Source organism: Panthera leo, chromosome B1 (genome assembly GCF_018350215.1).
Source record: "Panthera leo isolate Ple1 chromosome B1, P.leo_Ple1_pat1.1, whole genome shotgun sequence".
Classification (NCBI taxonomy): domain Eukaryota; kingdom Metazoa; phylum Chordata; class Mammalia; order Carnivora; family Felidae; genus Panthera; species Panthera leo.
In genome coordinates, this window is record NC_056682.1 from 81229609 (window position 1) to 81249806 (window position 20198).

Below are 20198 nucleotides of genomic sequence, written 5' to 3' on the forward strand. Positions count from 1 at the left end.
GGCTGTATTTTATCTGTATGGCCGGTTCCTCACCTGGCCCCGCCAAGCCCCAGGCCACCGGCAGGACAGATGTGGGGACCATCTACAGTAACAATGATGATGGTTTGCATTTGGTTGGGGAAGAACTTTTTTCCTCGTTCTCTGCTGTGAAGTGGTAAGACAGGTATTTTTTAAGGGCAAGCCCAGTGAGACAAAGTAAGAAGTAAGGATGGAAAATGAGTTTGCTCTTTGCTTTTTTCCACTATCGTCCATTCCCTTTATCTGCACAATGAAAGCCAGCCTGCTCCTTCTACTATAATTTGCTTGATTAATCGAATGAATTCAGAATGCCACTCTGGAAAGAGTCCTGAAACATTGTCATTTTTAGGAGAGGGTTTTCATTAAGAAATTAATTGCAGCTTTTAGTTCTATTTATGTAAAATGAACATCTCCCATCATATTACTTCACATGAGTCATTTTTCTCCCCCTTTAATTTCATGAGTTTTTATTTCTTGGCTGACCCAGGCCTGGAGCTTAGGGAACATGATGGGGCTTCTCTTACACCAGACCCAGGAATCCTGTGCTCCACTCCCCTTTCCCCAGCTAAGCACCCACCCTCAGCTGACGCATGGCAGGTGTGCATGCACACACACACACACACACACACACACACACACACATTCATTTAGCCCCTGCGGGGCTCCCCTTATCAGGAAGAGGGACCTGTACGTGTCTAGGAAAAAGCAGATGGTCCAGCTGCCCTGGGACTTTCTTCTAAGTACTGATACAGCAGTGACCTCCCAGATGAAGACTTTTAGATATTTATAATTCCAAGGTGTTCCCTTTGTCCCCATTTGAAATGAGATCTGAACCTTCCTTGCCATGACAGCTCTAAGTGGTCTCCTGCAGGTGTTGGGTTTTCATTTTTGAGAGCAGTTTGGGTTTTTTTTCCTGTTCCTTCTCCCCAGAGGAAAGAAAATACAAATGCCACTTGTGCCCCTATGCTGCTAAGTGCCGTGCGAACCTGAACCAGCACCTGACTGTCCATTCGGTGAAGCTGGTGAGTACGGACACTGAGGACATTGTCAGCGCCGTCACCTCTGAAGGCAGTGATGGGAAGAAGCACCCTTATTATTACAGGTGAGCTGTGAGTGGAACTGGCCCAGCCTTCCCCAACTTTCTAGAACACTCCCCACCCGGGTGCTAGGGCATATGTGATGAGGTACCTCTTAGTCATAGTGCTGACCTTCATTTTAATACTTGCTTTGTTTACACTGGACCCACCAGCCACACTGACTCCTCTCTTGGCTTGGATGGCCCTGGTAGAATTAATTGAAAGGGAAATGGTCTTGGAGGTAGCTCTCTGGGGTGGAGCTCCAGGGAGTGACAGGGCTCCGGGGATTATTAGCTTCTCGATTTGTGCAGCTGGAAAGCTCCCAACCTTTGTAACTGAGCACCTTGCTACTTCCTGAGAACCGTCCTAAGGAGAAAAAGACCAGGGAAAATAAATCTGAGAACTCTGAGGAAATAGCCTTGAAGGCATTGCATATTTGCCCCTGGTTGTATTGACTTCAGTACCTGGAATTTCATGTTTCCCTTTCATATTTGACCATGAATCAATATTTGGTTTGGTTGCAGTGAAATCCCAAGTCTCAGAATTGTGCCCAAGAGGTAGACCATACAGATTGGTGGACACTTGCTTTTGCACAAAATATCTCCATGGACGGTGACTTCTATCAGCAGTTGTCACAGACAGGAATTGCTCCTGCTGGCAGTGTGATCTGATGACCTGCATGTGCCTTCCTTCCTACACGGAAGGTTTCCAGAGCCAGAGAGAGGCTCGCTGGGCATGCGGGGTGCTCTGAATTGATCAGTGTATCCACACCGCTAATATCTTGGCAAGGCTGCACCACATCTCTTTGCCCACAGGAATCAGTAAGGTGATGTGCGGCATCTGGAACCTGTAATTTTTAATTAACTGTATGATTATTCAGCATCATTATAGCATGTATGGGATTGTTACATTATGCTGACACTTAATCCATTTGGCACGGTGACCACTTCAGAGGCATTCCAGAAAGCAGAAGAATTTTCTTTTTTTTTTTTTTAATTTTTTTTGGTAATGTTTATTTTTGAGAGACCGAGAGAGACAGAGCATGAGCAGGGGAAGGGCAGAGAGAGGGAGGGAGACACAGAATCCGAAGCAGGCTCCAGGCTCCGAGCTGTCAGCACAGAGCCCCACGCGGGGCTCAAACCCCTGAACCGTGAGATCGTGACCTGAGCCAAAGATGGACGCTTAACCGACTGAGCCACCCAGGCGCCCCAAGTAGAATAATTTTCTAATGCAAAACCTTTTGGTGGGAAGAAAAGCATGTGTCAAAGTCCAGTTTTCTGAGTGTGCCACAAAGTATCACTCTTCTCTCTCCCCTTCTTTTCTTTCGTCCCCTCATACAGCTGTCACGTGTGTGGATTTGAGACCGAGCTCAATGTCCAGTTTGTCAGCCACATGTCACTCCACGTGGACAAGGAGCAATGGATGTTTTCCATCTGCTGCACCGCCTGTGACTTTGTCACCATGGAGGAAGCAGAGATAAAGGCTCACATTGGCACCAAGCACACAGGTGACCATCACTGTCGGTCCTTCTCTCCTCCATCCCCCAACCTGCCAGCATGCACGCCCACCTGGCAGAAGCGTCCTCATCACCCTGTGACACTGACATTCCCTTCCTCAGAAGGGAGGACTTTCCCAGGGTCTCGGAGTCACAGTGCCCTGTGGCCATCCTGCCATTGCCTGGCACAGCTTGGGCCTCGCTGATCTGAAAGACCCACACGTTCAGATGCAGTTGTGAGGTGCTGAGCCATTGGCTTGTCCTCACCCTGGATGTCGTCATCCTAGGTAGCAGCCGTCGGATGCCCTTCCCCTTGTGTCTTCACATGCTGGATCTCATTTAAGCCTCGTAGGCCTCTGAGGCCGATGCTACTGTTCCTGTGCTATAGGGGTGGGGAAACGGAGGCTTCACAGAGGTGAGGCATTCTGTCCAAAGTCAGCAATTAGGATGTGCCTCCAGAAGCTTGGGCCAGAACAGTTTCCATTCTAGTCCATTCTCACTGCTGTTCTGACAGGTCCGAGCAGCCCTTGGCAGAGGTTTGAACCTTTGTGGTTCTCTGTGCCAGGACACTGTGTGCACGTACTTTAACAGGCTCTGCTCCTGTCCCGTGAAACTCCAGCCCTGACACATATCAGGTCTGCTTGGGGAGGGGGGCGGGGCAGAAAACCGGATTCTCCCCAAACAGCCTGATCGCCCTCCAGGCTGTGTGTGGCCAAGACTTTGCCAGTGTTCTCCTTCCATTTAAGGCTCTTGCCATTCTTAACGGTGTTAACATTTTGAATCCACCATGCAATTATCCTCTCACAAGTGATGGTTACAAATGACACTAGCGTGGAGTCATTAAATGAGAATGAGGAAGAGCCTCCCCCACCCTGCGTTGTGTGGTGCTTACAGATTACGAGCTGATGTTGCCAACTGCCAACGCTGGGTGTTGGGTCAGCCCCTCACATCGTTGGCCCTTGAAGGATTTGAGAAGGGGAAGTTCCTGACAGTTGTGCTGACGATGTGCTCAGCCGAGACGGATCTCTCTTTGCTTTACCGGCCGCTTTGGTTCCAGGGTGCCAACAGCAATAAAAGCTTGCTTTTATCATAAGTTGAGAAGCTATGACTTGGAGGTCTGCAGAGAGCCATTATGCCGGGTGAGAAGGTGCCATTTCTACCGTTGGTTGTTTCGCTATAACCACATTAGCACCATGGGCAGCAGGTGAGCTGGGAAGCCCATGTCAAAGACAAATTAAATTCAGCATCTCAGGAGTGCCAGTGGAGGGAAAGGCCAAACTCTCTTCCATTTCCGCTGGCTTTTCAGATATTTCCCCCCCGTTTCTGTTACTCTCCCATTCTTCTAACCCTCTGCACCCCAGGGATGCCTAAACCCAGTCGAGAACCTTCCTCCTCCCTCCCCAGGCCACAGCCCCTCTGCCACCACCCCACCTCAAGGAAGCCGTAGAAACCATAGAAACCAAAATGGCTGGAAAGCCATTGGATTTAGAGTCACTTAATCGTCATTGGTGGAAACTTCACATTGACAAGTAACCAATGCAAACACACTCATTGCCACAGGGAACACAGAGATCTTGTTCCCTCTGAGGTGGTAGGGCTCCTTGTCTACCTGCAAAGAATATTCTTGTTTGTTGGCACAGAGAGCCAGAAAGAAATGCATTAAAGAAGTTGCTTTTTTAATATAGTAGAAGCCTGTAACACTGCTGCTATTAGGGAATAAGGTTGTAACCTATTTTATAGTTTTGGGGTTTTTTTGTTTTTTTTTTTTTAGCCAGGGAGACAGTTCTTTTTGTTTGTTTTTTTTTTTTAAGGGCCAAATAGTGAATATTTTAGGCTTTCAGGCCAAACGGTTTCTGTCGCTACATTCAGCTCTACCATTGGAATCTGAAAGTAGCCGAGACAATACACAATTGAGCAGGCCTGGCAGTGTCCCAATAAAACTTTATTTACAAAAGCGGGAGGCTAGATTTGGCCAAAGGACTATAATTTGCTGACCCTTTTTATAAGCTAATGGTTCCACAGTGAGGGTTTCTTGCATCTAGTTGCTGTTTTGAAGTGTTTGAATTTGACCCAAGATATGTCCATCTAAATCTGCAAATTAATAAACTGTGTAATTACAAAGTTATGACATAGAGCAGTATATATACTATGTAATACATATTATACTATATATTCCTGAGAATAGGAAGCTTATCTAAGTTGCTGCTGTCTCCCAAGCACCTAGACCAGTGCCTGCACAGTGCAAGTGAGGAGTAAACATTCATCCGGTGAATGAATATGTGTGCCCGAGCACGTCTACACACATTTGTGTGGTCTAAGCAAGAAAATTATTCAAACGTGCCCCTTACCGAACCCTGAGAGTCTACTGACTTATGCATATAATCCATGTGGAAGAAGGTACTTGGGATGGAGGAAAACACATTTTGAATTCTAGATTCTGGTTCTACACCCGATGTTACCATAAATAACGCTGCAAATGTAGGAACTCATTCAACTTCTCTGGGCCGTCCATTCCTTGACCTTTTGAATGTGCAGGAGATGTCCAGCAGGCATAAGACTCTCATTTTGTGGGCCTTGTCCTCTGATTTGATTTACCTGACATAGAAATGGACGCCTTTTATTTCAGTACATTAAGAATTCCTCAATGCTTTCTTGTTACAGAAGTGAAGTGATCTCTGCAAGGGAAAAATATTCCCTCTGGTTGCTTCTGATTTCATCAATGCAAATTTTGCTGCAGTTTTTAAATGTTGCAGTAACAGCACTGAGGAATCTGAATAGCTCTTTGGAAAATACCACCATCAATACTTTACCCTCACACCGACACCAAAATAAATACCAGATGACTTACACAATCCCCTTAACAAATCAGCCCTAGAAAAGCTTGAAGGAAATAGAATGTTTATCAAACTTCCAGAGTGAGAAGGATTTGTGAAAGCTTAAGTGATACAAAAAATGGCAAAGGAAAAGAATCAAGAGATTTGATGGATAAAAATATCTTCTTCTATTTGCCAAAGCAAAGGAAAAGATGGGAAACAAAACCCAAAAACCAGCCTGAAATGACAGAGGCTATATATTTACTATACAGAGAATTGATATAAACCCGGTAAGAAACACTTTAGGTCTCTAAGTACAGAATTTACAAAGGGCATAAACAGTCCATACATAATAAAAGAAAGAAAGGCTAACCACTCCATCTAAGGAACCTCACTAGCCACCAGTTAAAACTCAAGTGTGGCTTATGTTTCATGTATCACGTGAGGAGCGTGTTTCACAGCGTCACCCACGATCGCCAGATGCTGCTGACACTGATGGCCATGACGCTATAGGGTGGGAGAACTTTTCAAAACTACTTAGGTAGTGTAGACCAAGAGGTTTGAAAATGCCTGCAGGTCAGTCATCTTTCTTCTGGGAGTCTGTCCCTAGGAGAAAAAAATCAACCAGTGGAATATTAATTTTCACTTAAAATTTAATTTTAAGGAAATAAGTAATGTAGGATAAGTCTACTCCAAGGATATAGAATACTGTCATTTAAAACCATTAACTCATAATTATTTTCATAAATTTTTTGAGAGCCAACTATGTGCCAGGTATATAAAACAGCATGGGAAAATACAAAGTGTTAATTATTGTTAGTATTACTTATAAATATTATGTTATATTTTATAATAATAATAATACATTTTTCTGTAATGCTTGCAATGAGCTAGGCATTGTTCTTAGTGCTTTATATATAAAAACCCATTTAACCCTCACAACACACGTATGAGGCTGCCGATATGATCCCCATTTTTATTTTTATTTTTTTTTGTTTTATTTTATTTTTTTTAACATTTATTCATTTTTGAGAGTGAGAGAGACAGAGCATGAGAAGGGGAGGGGCAGAGAGAGAGGGAAACACAGAATCGGAAGCAGGCCCCAGGCTCTGAGCCATCAGCCCAGAGCCCGACGCGGGGCTCGAACTCGCAGACTGCGAGATTGTGACCTGAGCCGAAGTCGGACGCTTAACCGACTGAGCCACCCAGGCGCCCCCGATCCCCATTTTTAAGATGAGATCATTGAGGCACTAAGTTAAATACCTTGTCTTAAGTCATTCAGCTTATTAATTGGAACAGGTGGCATTCAAACTCAGGTGTTCTGGATCTAAAGTCTTTATTCTTAACTACTTTGCAATTAACAGCAACGATTTTAATTTTTTTTTTTTAACGTTTATTTATTTTTGAGACAGAGAGAGACAGAGCATGAACAGGGGAGGAGCAGAGAGAGAGAGGGAGACACAGAATCTGAAACAGGCTGCAGGCTCTGAGCTGTCAGCACAGAGCCTGATGCGGGGCTCGAACTCACAGACCGTGAGATCATGACCTGAGTCGGAGTCGGACGCTTAACCGACCAAGCCACCCAGGTGCCCCTTAACAGCAACAATTTTAAAATAGATATGCTTACTTCTAAAAAAAAGAAGAAGTATGTCAAAAATGGTGTTTATATTGAGGTGGCAAGACAATTGGTCATTTTTTATGGTCGCAGTTTATCATTTTGTGTCATTTTAGATTATGAAATTGAGATTTTTAAAAAAAATTATTTAAAATTTTTCTTAACGTTTATTCATTTTTGAGAGACAGAGACAGAGGGTGAGCAGGGGAGGGACAGAGAGAGAGGGAAACACAGAATCCAAAGCAGGCTCCAGCTCTGAGCTGTTGGCACAGAGCCCACCACGGGGTTAGAACCCACAAACTGTGAAATCATGACCTAAGCTGAAGTCAGACGATTAACCAACTGAGCCACCCAGGCGCCCCTAAAATATCGAGGTTTTTTTAAAGTTCACTTCAGCTGGCTGTCCTTACGTATGAGGTTGCATTGCCTGTGCAGAGAATCATTCACCAAGAATCCTTGTGCTGGGGCACCCAAGTGGCTCAGTTGGTTAAGCATCCAACTCTTGATTTCAGCTCAGGTCATGATCTCATGGTTCATGAGACTTAGCCCCACATCGGGCTCTGCACTAACAGCACAGAGCCTGCTTGGGATTCTTTCTCTCTTCCTCTCTCTGTGCTCTCTCTCTCTCAAAATAAATAAACTTAAAAAAAAAAAAAAAAGAATCTTTGTGCTGCTGAAAGTAAATGACCCCTTGGATGACAGCAAGCTGTGGACTGAGTTGACAAGGGCACCCCAGCTCACTCCCTACAGACAGAGCAAAGGGAGAGGAGGACTGAGAGCAGACGAAGCGGTGTGGGGTAGGGATTACAAGTTGAGCGGGCTGGGCCATATCCCCGTGCCGAATAGCAGAGTTGCTGTCATGACACCTGTGTATTTACACAGTGATTAATTTAGGCAGCTCTGCCCACTGCCTTAAGCCTGAAGGTACTTAAAGGTGTTGTTAAAGATGGTAATTAAAATCATATGTTTTCGTTCTAAAAACTAATTTAAAATAATCACTTGCAATATTCTGTGAATGAGACCCATCTTAGAGGGTGGATTTGGTGAAGCAATAGACTTAGGGCCCCCACTGAAAATATTCTGTTTGTCTACAAAATGTGACTAAACCTAGGTCACATAGTAGAGACCCCCAATGACGGGGCTGGCTTTCACATACCTTCCTTGTACCAAAAGAGGTCTATACTTTCAAGGCATATTCCATCCCTCCTTGGGGGTCCATGAATGAGGTCACATCATGTCTGTCCAGGAACCAAGTTCAGTTCTGCCAGGAACAAGACTTGGAAACACTGTAGGAGGGTAAATATTTTTTTCCTTCCTCTTTTTAAAACCTGTTTTTAATTGGACAAGTAATTTACGGCATTCTAGACAATTTTGAAAACCAAATAAAATAAAATAAACATAACACTAATAATTTCACACACTAGCTGTAAGCACCATTACAGCTTTGCTTGCTTCTGGACTTCTTGTGCCTATATACGATATATGACTTATTTTTTAATCTTTTAACAAAGAAAGTTCGTTTCTAGAGTTTACAATCACTAGATTACTGAAGCACAGTCTCTCTATATCACCTACTTTATCCTAAAATGATGGGGTTGTTTTGATTATGTTTGGGGAGAACTGACAGCTTAACAATATCAAATCTCCTAAACCATGAACAGTGTAGAGCCCTCCAGTTATTTGGGGGTTTATAATGTACATTGTTAATTTATTACAGTACACGTTTAAGTCATAAACCATTTCATGGGTAGTGTAAGAGTCTTACAATAACGTAGTTCTCTGTCCCCTCTCCTAGCCTTTATGCTTTTGCTGTCATACATTTACTTATATATATGTTATAAACTCTCTATTATATTATTTTTAACAAAATTACTTTTATGATCTCTCAAAGAGTTTTAAATAAGAAAAACTCACGTGGGTTCCAGCCTCGTGTCGGGCTCTGTGCTGACAGCTCAGAGCCTGGAGCCTGCTTCAGATTCTGTGTCTCCCTCTCTCTCTGCCCCTCCCCTGCTCACCCTCTGTCTCTGTCTCTCAAAAATGAATAAACGTTAAAAAAATTTTAATAAAAAATTTTTACCCCGATTTCATAATCTAAAATGACACAAAATGGTAAACTGAGGCCATTAAAATTACCAGTTGTCTTGCTGCCTCAGTACCAACTTACCCTCGTGGGTAAATGCATGCTCTTCATTCTTTTGTGTAGATCCGTTTTTACATTTGGTGTCATTTTCCTTCTACCTGAAGAATTTCTTTTAACATTTTCTGTAATTCTAGTCTGCTGGTGATGAATTCTTTCTGCTTTTGGGGTGGGGAGGAAAGTTTCATTTTTGAAATATTTTTCACAGAGTACAAGATCTCAGATTGACAGGTGTTCCTTTCAGCACTTTAAAGATGGTGCCCCACTACTTCTCACTTGCATTGTTTCCAGTGAAAAATCTGCTGTCATCCTTATTTTTGTTCCTCTGCACATAATGTATCCTTCTTCCTCAGGCTGCCGGTAGGAGTTTTTCTTTATCACTAGTTGAACAATGGGATTATGATAGCCCTTGATATAGATTTCATCTTTTTTTTTTTTTTTGAGAGAGAAAGAGAGAGGTTTTTTTTTTGTTTTTTTGTTTTTTTTTTTTTTTTGAGAGAGAGAGGTGCACATGTGAGTGGAGGAGGGGCAGAGAGAATGGGAGAGAGGGAATCCCAAGCAGGCCCCACACCCAGTGTGGAGCCCAACATGAGACAAACCCAAAACCCTGGGATCATGACCTGAGCTGAAATCAAGAGTCAAGAGTTGGACACTTAACCGACTGAACCACCCCAGTTCCCCAATTTCTTCAGCTTTCTTATGCATAGGGTTCATTTTGCCTCTTGGATCTGTGGGTTTATGGTTTTTCTCAAGTTTGGAAAAGTTTTGGCCTTTTCAAATTTTTCTGCCCTTTCCACCCAATCAGGGACTCCAATCAAGCTTATATGAAGCTATCTGAAGGCATCCCACAATTCACTGATGTTCTTTTCATTTTTATGATTCTTTTCTCTCTCTGTTTCATTGCAGATAATTTCTATTGCTATTATCTTCAGGGTCCACTAATCTTTTCTTCTGCCATGTCTAGATTGCTGGTAACCCCATCCAGCATATTTCTCATCTCAGACGTTGTAATTTTTGTAAATTTCTCTCTAGAAATTTGATTTGGATCTTTTTTTTATATCTTTCACATCTCTATTTAACTTTTTTAATATTTGGAATGCAGTTATAATAACTGTTCTTATGTCCTTGTCTGCGCATTTTAACAACTGTGTCAGTTCTAGGTCAGCTTTGACTGATTGATTACCCCATTTTAGGTTGCATTTTCTTGTTTCTTGGCATGCCTGATAATCTTTATTTGGATGTCAGATATTGTGATTTGCCTTGTTGGGTACTGGTTATTTTATATTCCTATAAACATTCTTGACCTTTGTTTTAGGGTGCAGTTAATTACTTGGAAACTATGATTCCTTTGTGTCTGGCTTTTGTGACTTGTCAGGCGGGTCTGGAGCAGTGGTCAACCTAGGGCTGATTACTACCCATTACTAAGAGATCTTCCTCAGTTTCCCACCGAGTGTCCTGGGAATTAGGAGTTTCTCAAATTTAGCTAGTGGAAACAGCACTCACTGTTTTCTAAGCCTTTTTTTCTCTCCAGCATTGGGTAGTTTTCTCACACAGGTGCTTTGGTCCCTACTCTACTGAATACTCATGGGGGACCCTCTGAAGGTCTTTCAGTCCTTCCTCTGTGCTGCTCTCTCCCCTCTGGGAAACCTCCCCTCTCTAGACCCTGCTCTGTGAAGTCTAGCCATATTGATCTCCCCAGACCCTCAGTGCTGTTTCCTCAATTCAGTGAAACTGATGGGCACTGCAGCCTGGAGACTAAAGTCTCTTAAGGCAGGAAGTGGGCCACCTCTTTTCTTTCCTGTCTCTCAGGGATCACTCTTCAGTGCCTGATGTTCAACGCTGTAAAAACGATTGTTTGAAAACAAAAACAAAAACTCTTGTTTGATATATTTTGTCTGGTTTTGTTCTAGTTGTTTCAGTTGCGATGGTAAATCCAGTCCCTAACACTTCATCTTGCATGGAAGCATTAGTCTCTTGACACTGGGTTTTAATGGCCCACTGACCGGTTCACTCCTGGTTTTGAGGGAGAGTCCAGTGCACTGATAAAGAGCATGGATCCTGGAGTAGGGCCAACTGAAATCTATGCTTTGCCACTTCCTAGCATGTGACTTAGGCCAAGTTGCCCTGACTGTGCCTCCCTTCCTTCATCTGTAAAATGGGGATGGTAACCATTGTGCCTCATTGGATTTTTGAGAAGATACAATGAAATCATGCATTCAAAGCATGAGAGAGTTCCCAAGTACCACAAGTGTCATCACCATCGATGACGGAGACCTGAGATCCCAGTCGGTGCACTAGGAGAGCTCTAGAAGCCTCACTTTGTGTTTCCTGAATGATGATGCAGCCATGAAGCCCAATTCCCCCACCCCTAATTGCTGTTATTTCAGGGTTACCATCTCCTAAATAACAGACCTGGCTTTGGGGGTTTTGTTTGTGTTTTCAGGAGAAGACAGGAAGACCCCCAGTGAATCAAATAGCCCCTCTTCATCCTCCCTCTCAGCTCTGAGTGATTCAGCCAACAGCAAAGATGATTCAGACAGCTCTCAGAAAAACAAGAGTGGAAACAACGTGCTGGTGATCTCTGTTGTGCCTGGGAGCCAGCCCTCACTGAATAGTGAGGAAAAGCCAGAGAAAGGTAAGGGAGGAGGTTGTGGGCCTGCTCAGTCCTCCCCAGTCTGGGAGGATGACCCAGACTTACAAATCAGCCCTTGAGGGGAGTGATGTTGGAAGATAGATGTTCAACCTGTGAACAGTGTAATGCTGTCGCCTAAAATTTGTATTTCTTTTGGCTTTAGTGGCATCCAAATACAGGGTGGGTAGATGGGCAGTGTGGCATTGATTCTGGAGCTGTATGTTCAACTCCTTTTACCACCAAGATGCTGGGCGCGGTGCCTGAAAGGGGAGGAGGAGAAACAGTGGGATGTCTGTCCCACTCCTGTCCCTCTGCCGCGTGCACCCGCACACCCAGCTCCCGTCCTTTCAGGGTTCGAATGCGTTTTTTGCAACTTTGTCTGCAAGACGAAGAACATGTTTGAGCGCCACCTGCAGATACACCTTATCACCCGGATGTTTGAGTGTGACGTGTGCCACAAGTTCATGAAGACACCTGAACAGCTGCTGGAGCATAAGAAATGCCACACTGTCCCCACCGGTGGGCTCAAGTAAGGAAAGCAAGTACAGAACCTTTTACTGTGTTGTTATTTAATACCCTTCCCCATCCCTACCCCAGCCCCTCCCCGAAGGTTTGGGGGGTCATCGAGAGGGAGAGCTTGGCATGGGGCCAGTTAGTCAGCTACCTTTCGCTGGATGTGAATTAGACTTGTTGCCCAGGGGTCCAGCAGACACAGCAGGAGAATCCATTTCACCAATATCCTAGGATTCCTGGCAAGCAAGAGGACCTGGCGGAGGAGCCCAGCATGCAGGGGGAGACTCATCCTACACTGCTTGAGTTTTGTTCAGACTTGATTTTGTGGACTTGGGGGTTCGTGTCCCCAGGTGTAAGTCATTACGCTGTCACAGCACTTCACCATTTCTATTTTTTAGATGATTCGCCATGTACATCTTTTAAACAAGCATTACGACCACCCCATCTGCACAGCACCCCCAGCTATTGGATCCTTGCCTTTTCGAACAGGCAGGAGGCAGTGTTTTTCATGCAGAGATCATGTGCCTCGGGTCTTCCTGCAGACATGCCTTATGCCTTCCCAGGAACTGGGATTGGGATCTCCCTGGCTAGCCTTCATGAGACCTGACGTTTCCAGTCACACATTATTCACAGGTCCCCAAAGACCTAGACCACAAGCATCATCATTAACCAATATTTGCAAGAAGCCCTCTGGTCTGAAGTGAGACCCATCAGTTATTATCAAACACACGGTGTGTCTGGCTTGATAATAGGTGCTGAAGGGCAAACAAGGAATAAAACGTGATTTCCACCCTCAGGAAATTTATGTCCTAGCACTACCAGAATTTAATCTTCCCAGTGATTCCGAAATCAGCCCCTGTTCACAAGGCACTCATGACCTAGTAGAGAAGGAAGCATACGTCGTTGAGTACAGGAAGACACACAAGTTTCTAGGCACAATTATTCATGTTTAGCTGAAATAACCGTGTAATTAAAAGAATGAAAACTTATATTTTACTTGACACAAGAAAAAAAAAAAAGAACCTCTTGTTTTAACCATTTTTATCTTTGAAACTCACAAATTGCCAGAGAGGCGGCATGACTCTCCTGAATGGGTGAGGGATGGAGAGACCCAAAAGGACCCTGGGGGCCAACCTGGGGGTCGAATGTCGGGAGCAATGCAGGGTTGACTCCTCCAAGCTCCTGCCTGGTCAGAGGCACCCTCCTCAAAAACTTTACGAAACAGAGGAGTCAGGGAGCAGCACCTACTGTCCAATTCCGTTTTGTTTCACTCTTGGGGCACTTAAGTGGGAGGGGGAGGGGATGTTTGCAGGGATGGGGGAGGGGAGATTATAATCCAAGACCGCCAATAAATGGGAAATGCCCAGCAAGCGCTTATTTGGGAATTTGATTTGGTTTGTTCCCACTGTCCCTTTCTAAATACTTGTTTACTCTTATTTAAAGAAAAGAAAAAAAAGCCATGTACTTCCGTGGTTGGACTAGCACTCATTGCCCTTCCCAGTAGCCCCGTCACACCCATTAACTCTGCGGCCCCTGCCAGTTGTGGCTTTGTCAGTTAGCCTTTCCTTGGGGACCTACAGAGTCCCGAGCCTCCGACCCATTGGGGAGAATGCACAGTGAATGCTGATGCTTATGCCAGTACAGACACTTCCGGTGTGGTGCTAACGGTCCCCTGTGTAATAGTTTATGTTCTAGGATGACCAAGTAGAAGAATACTTTGAAAAAATTGATAATGCCTTCTGGCTATACAGTGAGTCTTTGTTTTGTTTTGTTTTGTTTTGTTTTCCCTTTGCCATATCAGAGAATTAATTTGCCTGAGAGAGTGTCTTTACGATAAATAACGGGAGCACAGAAAACCCTTAGCACTTTGCCTGAGCAGCGAAAGAAAGATTGAGCTGTGGGTCACAGAAATGTCCTTAAAATGAAACAGACTGCCGATGTCTAAGTTGCTTTTCTGTGATGGAACTGCTTGTACTCTATATCCTGTTCATAATGCAGATCAAATAAGATTATACTATTATTTTTCTTTTGCCGTAGCTCAGGACAGTGGTGAGTTTCAGACTCCTCTAGGTAAGGCCCAGCTTGGCGTAGGGGTTGTGTGTGCACCTGACCTGGGAATGGGCTTTATATTTCTCTCGTGTGCACTCTTCTGTGAGCTGAGGTTCAAAGGCTAACGGCGAGCTTGGCGCTGAGGAGCAGTGCACGGTGCACTTGGTTGTGTTGGGCTCTGCTGAACACCTCTCCAAACCCTCAGAGGACAGATCACTCCTGGGCCCTGCCCCGCAGGTGCCAAGCAAGGGCTGAGGCAGCCACTTTTGCATTTGCATCCTTTGTGCAAAGAGAGCAAACACGCTACAGCTATCCTGTCAGCCACCAACTTGAGCCTTGCGGCTTCCAAAAGAGCAGCTCAGCAGAATTTGTAAACATGCCCTCACTGCTCCTCCTAGCCCCTCTGGACAGCCAGGAGGCTTGGGGGTGGCATAGCCTCACTGCCTAGGATGGAGGAACCGAGCCACGGAGAGGCCCAGGCTTGGTCCCAGGGCACATCCAGATATAGCCCAATGAGGTGACGGAGCTGGGACCAGAATCTGCCAGAATTATGTTGTAGAGACCAGTCCAGTAATGAATCAGTGCCTACCGTGTGCTGAGTACTTTACCAGGCACTGCAGAGAACGCAGAAGAAATGTAAGATACGGTCCTGCCCACTGACAATTCATGATCCAGTTGGATTGCTATTATCTCCATGATGTAATAATCTTCTAATAATGTCTTCAAAGTCCAGAGAGCAGTCGCCTCCCTCCCTCCTTATCCCTCATTAGTGATGGGCTGGTGGGTGGGCCTCCCTCTCCCACGCCCCATCCTGGTCCGCATCTGCCTTCCCCGATGGAGAACCAGGACTGCAGGAGACAGGATTTAGGAGCTCAGACCTATGTATAGACACACACACTCACACAGACAGACACACACAGGCCTTCTCATCCTAACAACCCTTTCAATAAGCACGATTCTGACCCCTATGACTTTCTGTTTGCCGGAGGTAGCTCTCCCCCTATAAGCTGTTCTTCAAAACTCTTAGCCTTTCTGCGTGTGCTTGGTGTGGTGCATGAAAAGTCGATTCTTTGTGTTGCTCCCATCTCGAGGGGAGGTCATGAGGTTTAGACCTCTGCTATGTCTGGTGGGAGGCGGGGAGGTCTCCGAGGGGACGGGCGGGGAGGACGGAGGGGAGCAACCGCTTATTTATTCCTCGCACTTCTTCTGCTCCCCTTCCTGCGGGCTGGTGCTCACCGGTCCAGCCAGGAGACCCACAGTAGGCCGAGCGTACCTTGCCAGAGCGGCTCCTTAGTGGGGACGGCTCTGTCGGCAGAGAGAGCCAAGCGGGTCGTCTTAACCCCGGAGAGGCGGCAGGGCTGGGCTGGGCAGGGGCAGGGGCAGGCCAGGCCTCAGAGTTTGGGGGGGGGGGAGGGTCGTGAGGGGAGGCTGGCGAGGAGGGTAAAGGCGGGGCCGCAGCAGAACCTGTCCGGTTGAACCTTCCCCTTTCGTTGCTTCCCCCACCCCACCCCACCCCACCCCCCGGCAGGTGCCCATTCTGCATTTATTCCACCAACCGCCCCGCTGCCATGGAGTGCCACCTCAAGACCCACTACAAGATGGAGTACAAGTGCCGGATCTGCCAGACGGTGAAGGCCAACCAGCTGGAGCTGGAGACGCACACCCGGGAGCATCGCCTCGGCAACCACTACAAGTGCGACCAGTGCGGCTACCTGTCCAAGACCGCCAACAAGCTCATCGAGCACGTGCGCGTCCACACCGGGGAGCGGCCCTTCCACTGTGACCAGTGCAGCTACAGCTGCAAGCGCAAGGACAATCTCAACCTGCACAAGAAGCTGAAACACGCCCCACGCCAGACCTTCAGCTGCGAAGAGTGCCTGTTCAAGACCACACACCCCTTCGTCTTCAGCCGCCACGTCAAGAAGCACCAGAGTGGGGACTGCCCCGAGGAGGACAAGAAGGGCCTGTGTCCAGCCCCCAAGGAACCAGCCGGCCCCGGGGCCCCGCTTCTCGTCGTCGGGAGCTCCCGGAATCTCTTGTCTCCCCTGTCGGTCATGTCCGCCTCCCAGGCTCTGCAGACCGTGGCCCTGTCGGCTGCCCACGGCAGCAGCTCAGAGCCCAACCTGGCACTCAAGGCTTTGGCCTTCAACGGCTCCCCTTTGCGCTTTGACAAGTACCGGAACTCGGATTTTGCCCATCTCATTCCCTTGACAATGTTATACCCCAAGAACCACTTGGATCTCACATTCCACCCTCCCCGACCTCAGACTGCGCCTCCCAGCATCCCCTCACCCAAACACTCCTTCCTCGCCTATCTCGGACTAAGAGAAAGAGCAGAGACTGTCTGAGGACAGCCGTGTTCTGTACCAAAAACAAAGAGACAGAGACAAAAACAGAAAACAACACAAAACAAAACAAAAAACCCACAAAACTTAAACACAACCCCAGCAGGTGTATGTTGCTGCAAAACCTACAGACCCGCCCTGGGTCTGAACCACGTGTACTGTATATCTTTAGTAAGGAATAGAGAATTGGCTCTGTGTGTATACCTATTGCATTGACCTGAAAGCTGCTTTATCCAATCTTCAGAGAGGTGACCTACTGCATACTTCTACCTTCAGAGGCATGCCTCCCCAGCCACCCACTCCCACTCTCAGCCCCTTCTCCGTACTTTTATCTGAAAGGAATTTTGTCTTGTTAGACCCTAAAGAGAGTGTCCTTAATAGCAATCAGCACTTGCAAGCTTATGTACTGGTGCATTTTGTTTTCTGTTGGGTGAATGGGGTGTGTGGGTGTTGCGGATTCTGAAAGAGAAAGCCGTGTGTCGTGTGCCATGACATTTCTATTGCACATCTCTTTGTACTGGCTTCTTTCACAGCGATGAACATTCTTTTCCCTCCTGGGTTGTTCATCCATGACAGTCTCTCCCCGAGCTCCTTCATCACCTTTCCCTCTCTATTTTATGGCTACAGAGTGGTAGGGCCTGGTGCTTAGTCGATGAAGGACTGGTAGACACCCGCAGTGCTGCTTGAGATTTCCGACAGGGTGCCAGAGACCTTGTGCTCAGATCTTCTTGGTTATGAAGATGTGAGAACCAAGAGACCACTCTGGAAGAAGTATCTCTCAGAACTGCAGCCAACATCACAAAACTTGTGTGTTTTGTGTGTGTGTTCATACATATACAATGTGTATGGTGCACACACTGCATCATTTGTTAAAGGGCAGATTATATATATATATGATTATATATATATATATATATATATGATGTATTAATTCAGTGGTTACCATTCATTTGCAGGAAAAAAAAAACTGTATGAGTGAAAATTTTATGGTTGATAAATCCAGCCAAGGAGATTAAAGGGGTTTGGATAAATTCTGGGTATCAATGCTCAGACTAAAAAAAAAAAAAAAAAAAAAAAAAAAAAAAAAAAAAAAAAAAGAAACGGCAGTTTTTTGCACAGTGCTTTGGTCTTGCACTACTTTTTGTTTCTCATCTGCAAAAAAAAAAAAAAAAAAAAAGTAAAAAGGAAGAAAATGTACCTTTTATATGGAATGAGTAGACTGTATGTTTGAAAATTTTGTCACAACCTCTTTGACATATAACGACCCAACAAAAAGGTGCTGTTTAGTCCTACGGTTCAATTTATGCCCCTGAGAAGTTTCCCTTGTGTTTGCAGATCGTCTGGCTATAGTGGTATTCTCCATGTTATTAATAATTCTGTATTCCATTTTGTTAACGCCTGGTAGATGTAACCTGCTAGGAGGCTAACTTTATCCTTATTTAAAGCTTTTATCTTGTGGTCATTAAAATGGCAACTTATGTGCAGCACTTTATTGCAGCAAGAAGCAGATGTGGATTGGTTGCAGAGCCCTTTGCTAATCCTAAAAAAGTAAAGGGTGATTTAACAAGAAAAAAAAGAATCTTTGGCAGAATATGTTAATTGCTTGTATTTTTAAGACAACAGAATTTCCGGTATGAAACAGGCTGAAAGAGCAGGAAGAAATGTGCTTTGTATAATAATGGAAAGATTGGAATATAAAAGTTTATATATTATTTATCTATTGACGAACTGGTGTACAAGAGGAATGCCTTCTTACTGCATTGCTGTTTTCCATCACGTGTTATCCTAGAGTTGGGGTTTTTCTTTTCATCTGTTTCACCAGGGGAAAATAAAAACATCCCTCATTTTCTTCCTCTAGTCAGTTTGCTTCACTGAAAGCCCCCTCGAACTTGGTACAGTTCTACAGGAAGCCAGAAGACTGTACCATCTGTCCACACCATGGACTCCCCCACCCCCATACCATCCTCCTTCCCCCAGACCGAGCAGGTGTGATACACTTCTCTTCGCCAGTCATCCAGCCCTGGAAAACCTGTTTACACTAAGGAGATGTCCCCAGGGGCAGGGAGGCTGAGCCAGCTAGGGCAGGAAGCTCCCGAACCCTCGGTCATTCTCCAGCAGAGACATTTGTTCTTGGCTATGTTAGAAATGTCGTTCAACCTCGCCATGTCAATGTCTCGGTAAAAGACACTATAGACAGTTATGGACAATACACTCCAAGAATACTGGGCTTATGGGTGGGTTGGTTTTTTTTTTAAGTCTTGTCTTTATCCCCATATAATGGAGAATGTGCCACTTGGCTAATAATGTGCTTTCAAAATTACAAGTTCAGTGATGACAGAATAGAGGGCCACGGTGATCCCATTGAGGCTGGCAGAAAAGGTGAATCACACATAAGCACCAGCAGGTTAAAAACCTGAAAGGGTGGCCCCTACATTTAGGACTACAGGTTTTACAGCATGCCACTTGTGCAATATGAGGTCCTAGGCTGATACTTTCAAGATTGAGAGGGATGTTGGAAGGAGATGTTTACTGCTCAAATGCCATGCATTTCACTGCTTGCCACTGAACTTGTATTTGAATGACTTAGTTATGCTTAATGTAATTGGGCAACTTTTTTAGCACTTTGGAAAGAGTCATCAATCTTTCTGGTAAATTATAAAAGTTTTCTGAGTGAGAAAAGGTGTGTTTGGAGTTTGTTTGACTTTTTATATTATTATTATTGTTATTAATAAAGAAAAATCTACAGCATTTTTCAGACTCCACCGAGATAATATATACCCTCGAATTTGGTTTGCAGTTTGATACTCAGGGAAGGATTATTCCATAGATATCCTTTCCGTGTAAAACACTAACGTCTTTGAGAAATTCACCTGCCAACTAACTTCAATTCTGTTTTCACTATGCATTCTTCAATGAAAGCTAGCTTATTTTTCCATATAGTACTGCAGTTAGCATTCTCAGCACTTTCTTCTATCCTTTTTTTAATTCTTCATATTATGTTCAGATGATCATACTGTCAAGGTTTGTGTACATTACTGAAAATTTGTATTGTATAAAGCTTTTTGCATTACAAGGCTGTACAGGGTCATTTTGACAGTAACTGGTATATTTCTTTGCATCTTATGTTGCATTGCCAATTTCTAGTGTATCCAGTTTGGAAGTATAATATACTCTAATTAAACAAAAAAAAAAGGTTGGCTATACTCTTTGTTTCTTTTTTTTTTTTTTTTCTCTCTCCTTGGTTGCCATCCTTGACTACTTATTAGTCACAGGGTTTTATTTGTCTTGTTTTGTTCCCATTTTAACTTTTCAGCGTATTTTAAATAAGTTCAGGAAATGTCCCCTTCTAGTTACAGCTATAGCAAAATGCAAGTTTTGAACAGCGATGGTGATAATGCAAACTGTCATTTTGTAAGTCATTAATAGACATTAAGGCTGAAAGCATATCCATCATTCAGTACAGTTGCAGGCCGGCTCCTTCCTGAAATTACGTAGTGACATTTAA

At 44.8% G+C, this 20198-nt stretch overlaps 2 protein-coding genes across 6 annotated transcripts in view; one reads left to right on the forward strand and one right to left on the reverse strand.

Moving 5' to 3' along the window:
• The window catches only part of ZNF827 (zinc finger protein 827), a 172994-nt gene extending 154452 nt beyond the window's left edge, over positions 1–18542 (forward strand). The window contains exons 10-15 of one of the 5 annotated variants that reach the window (XM_042935382.1): positions 949–1120; positions 2435–2601; positions 11598–11789; positions 12138–12315; positions 14337–14369; positions 15877–15962. In XM_042935382.1, the coding sequence (XP_042791316.1) occupies positions 949–1120; positions 2435–2601; positions 11598–11789; positions 12138–12315; positions 14337–14352 (725 nt within the window). In that variant the 3' untranslated portion in view covers positions 14353–14369; positions 15877–15962. Of the gene's footprint in view, positions 1–948; positions 1121–2434; positions 2602–11597; positions 11790–12137; positions 12329–12530; positions 13571–13982; positions 14050–14336; positions 14370–15876 lie in introns of those variants that run through there. The other 4 variants (XM_042935383.1, XM_042935381.1, XM_042935378.1 and 1 more) reach the window with 4 other exon arrangements.
• CB1H4orf51 (chromosome B1 C4orf51 homolog) overlaps positions 4523–20198 on the reverse strand; it is a 65670-nt gene continuing 49994 nt past the window's right edge. Inside the window, exons 8-9 of the mRNA XM_042935385.1 lie at positions 5049–5184; positions 4523–4680 (exon numbers count right to left, since the gene is read on the reverse strand). The gene's annotated coding sequence lies outside the window, so the exon portion shown is untranslated. The remainder of the gene's footprint in view (positions 4681–5048; positions 5185–20198) is intronic.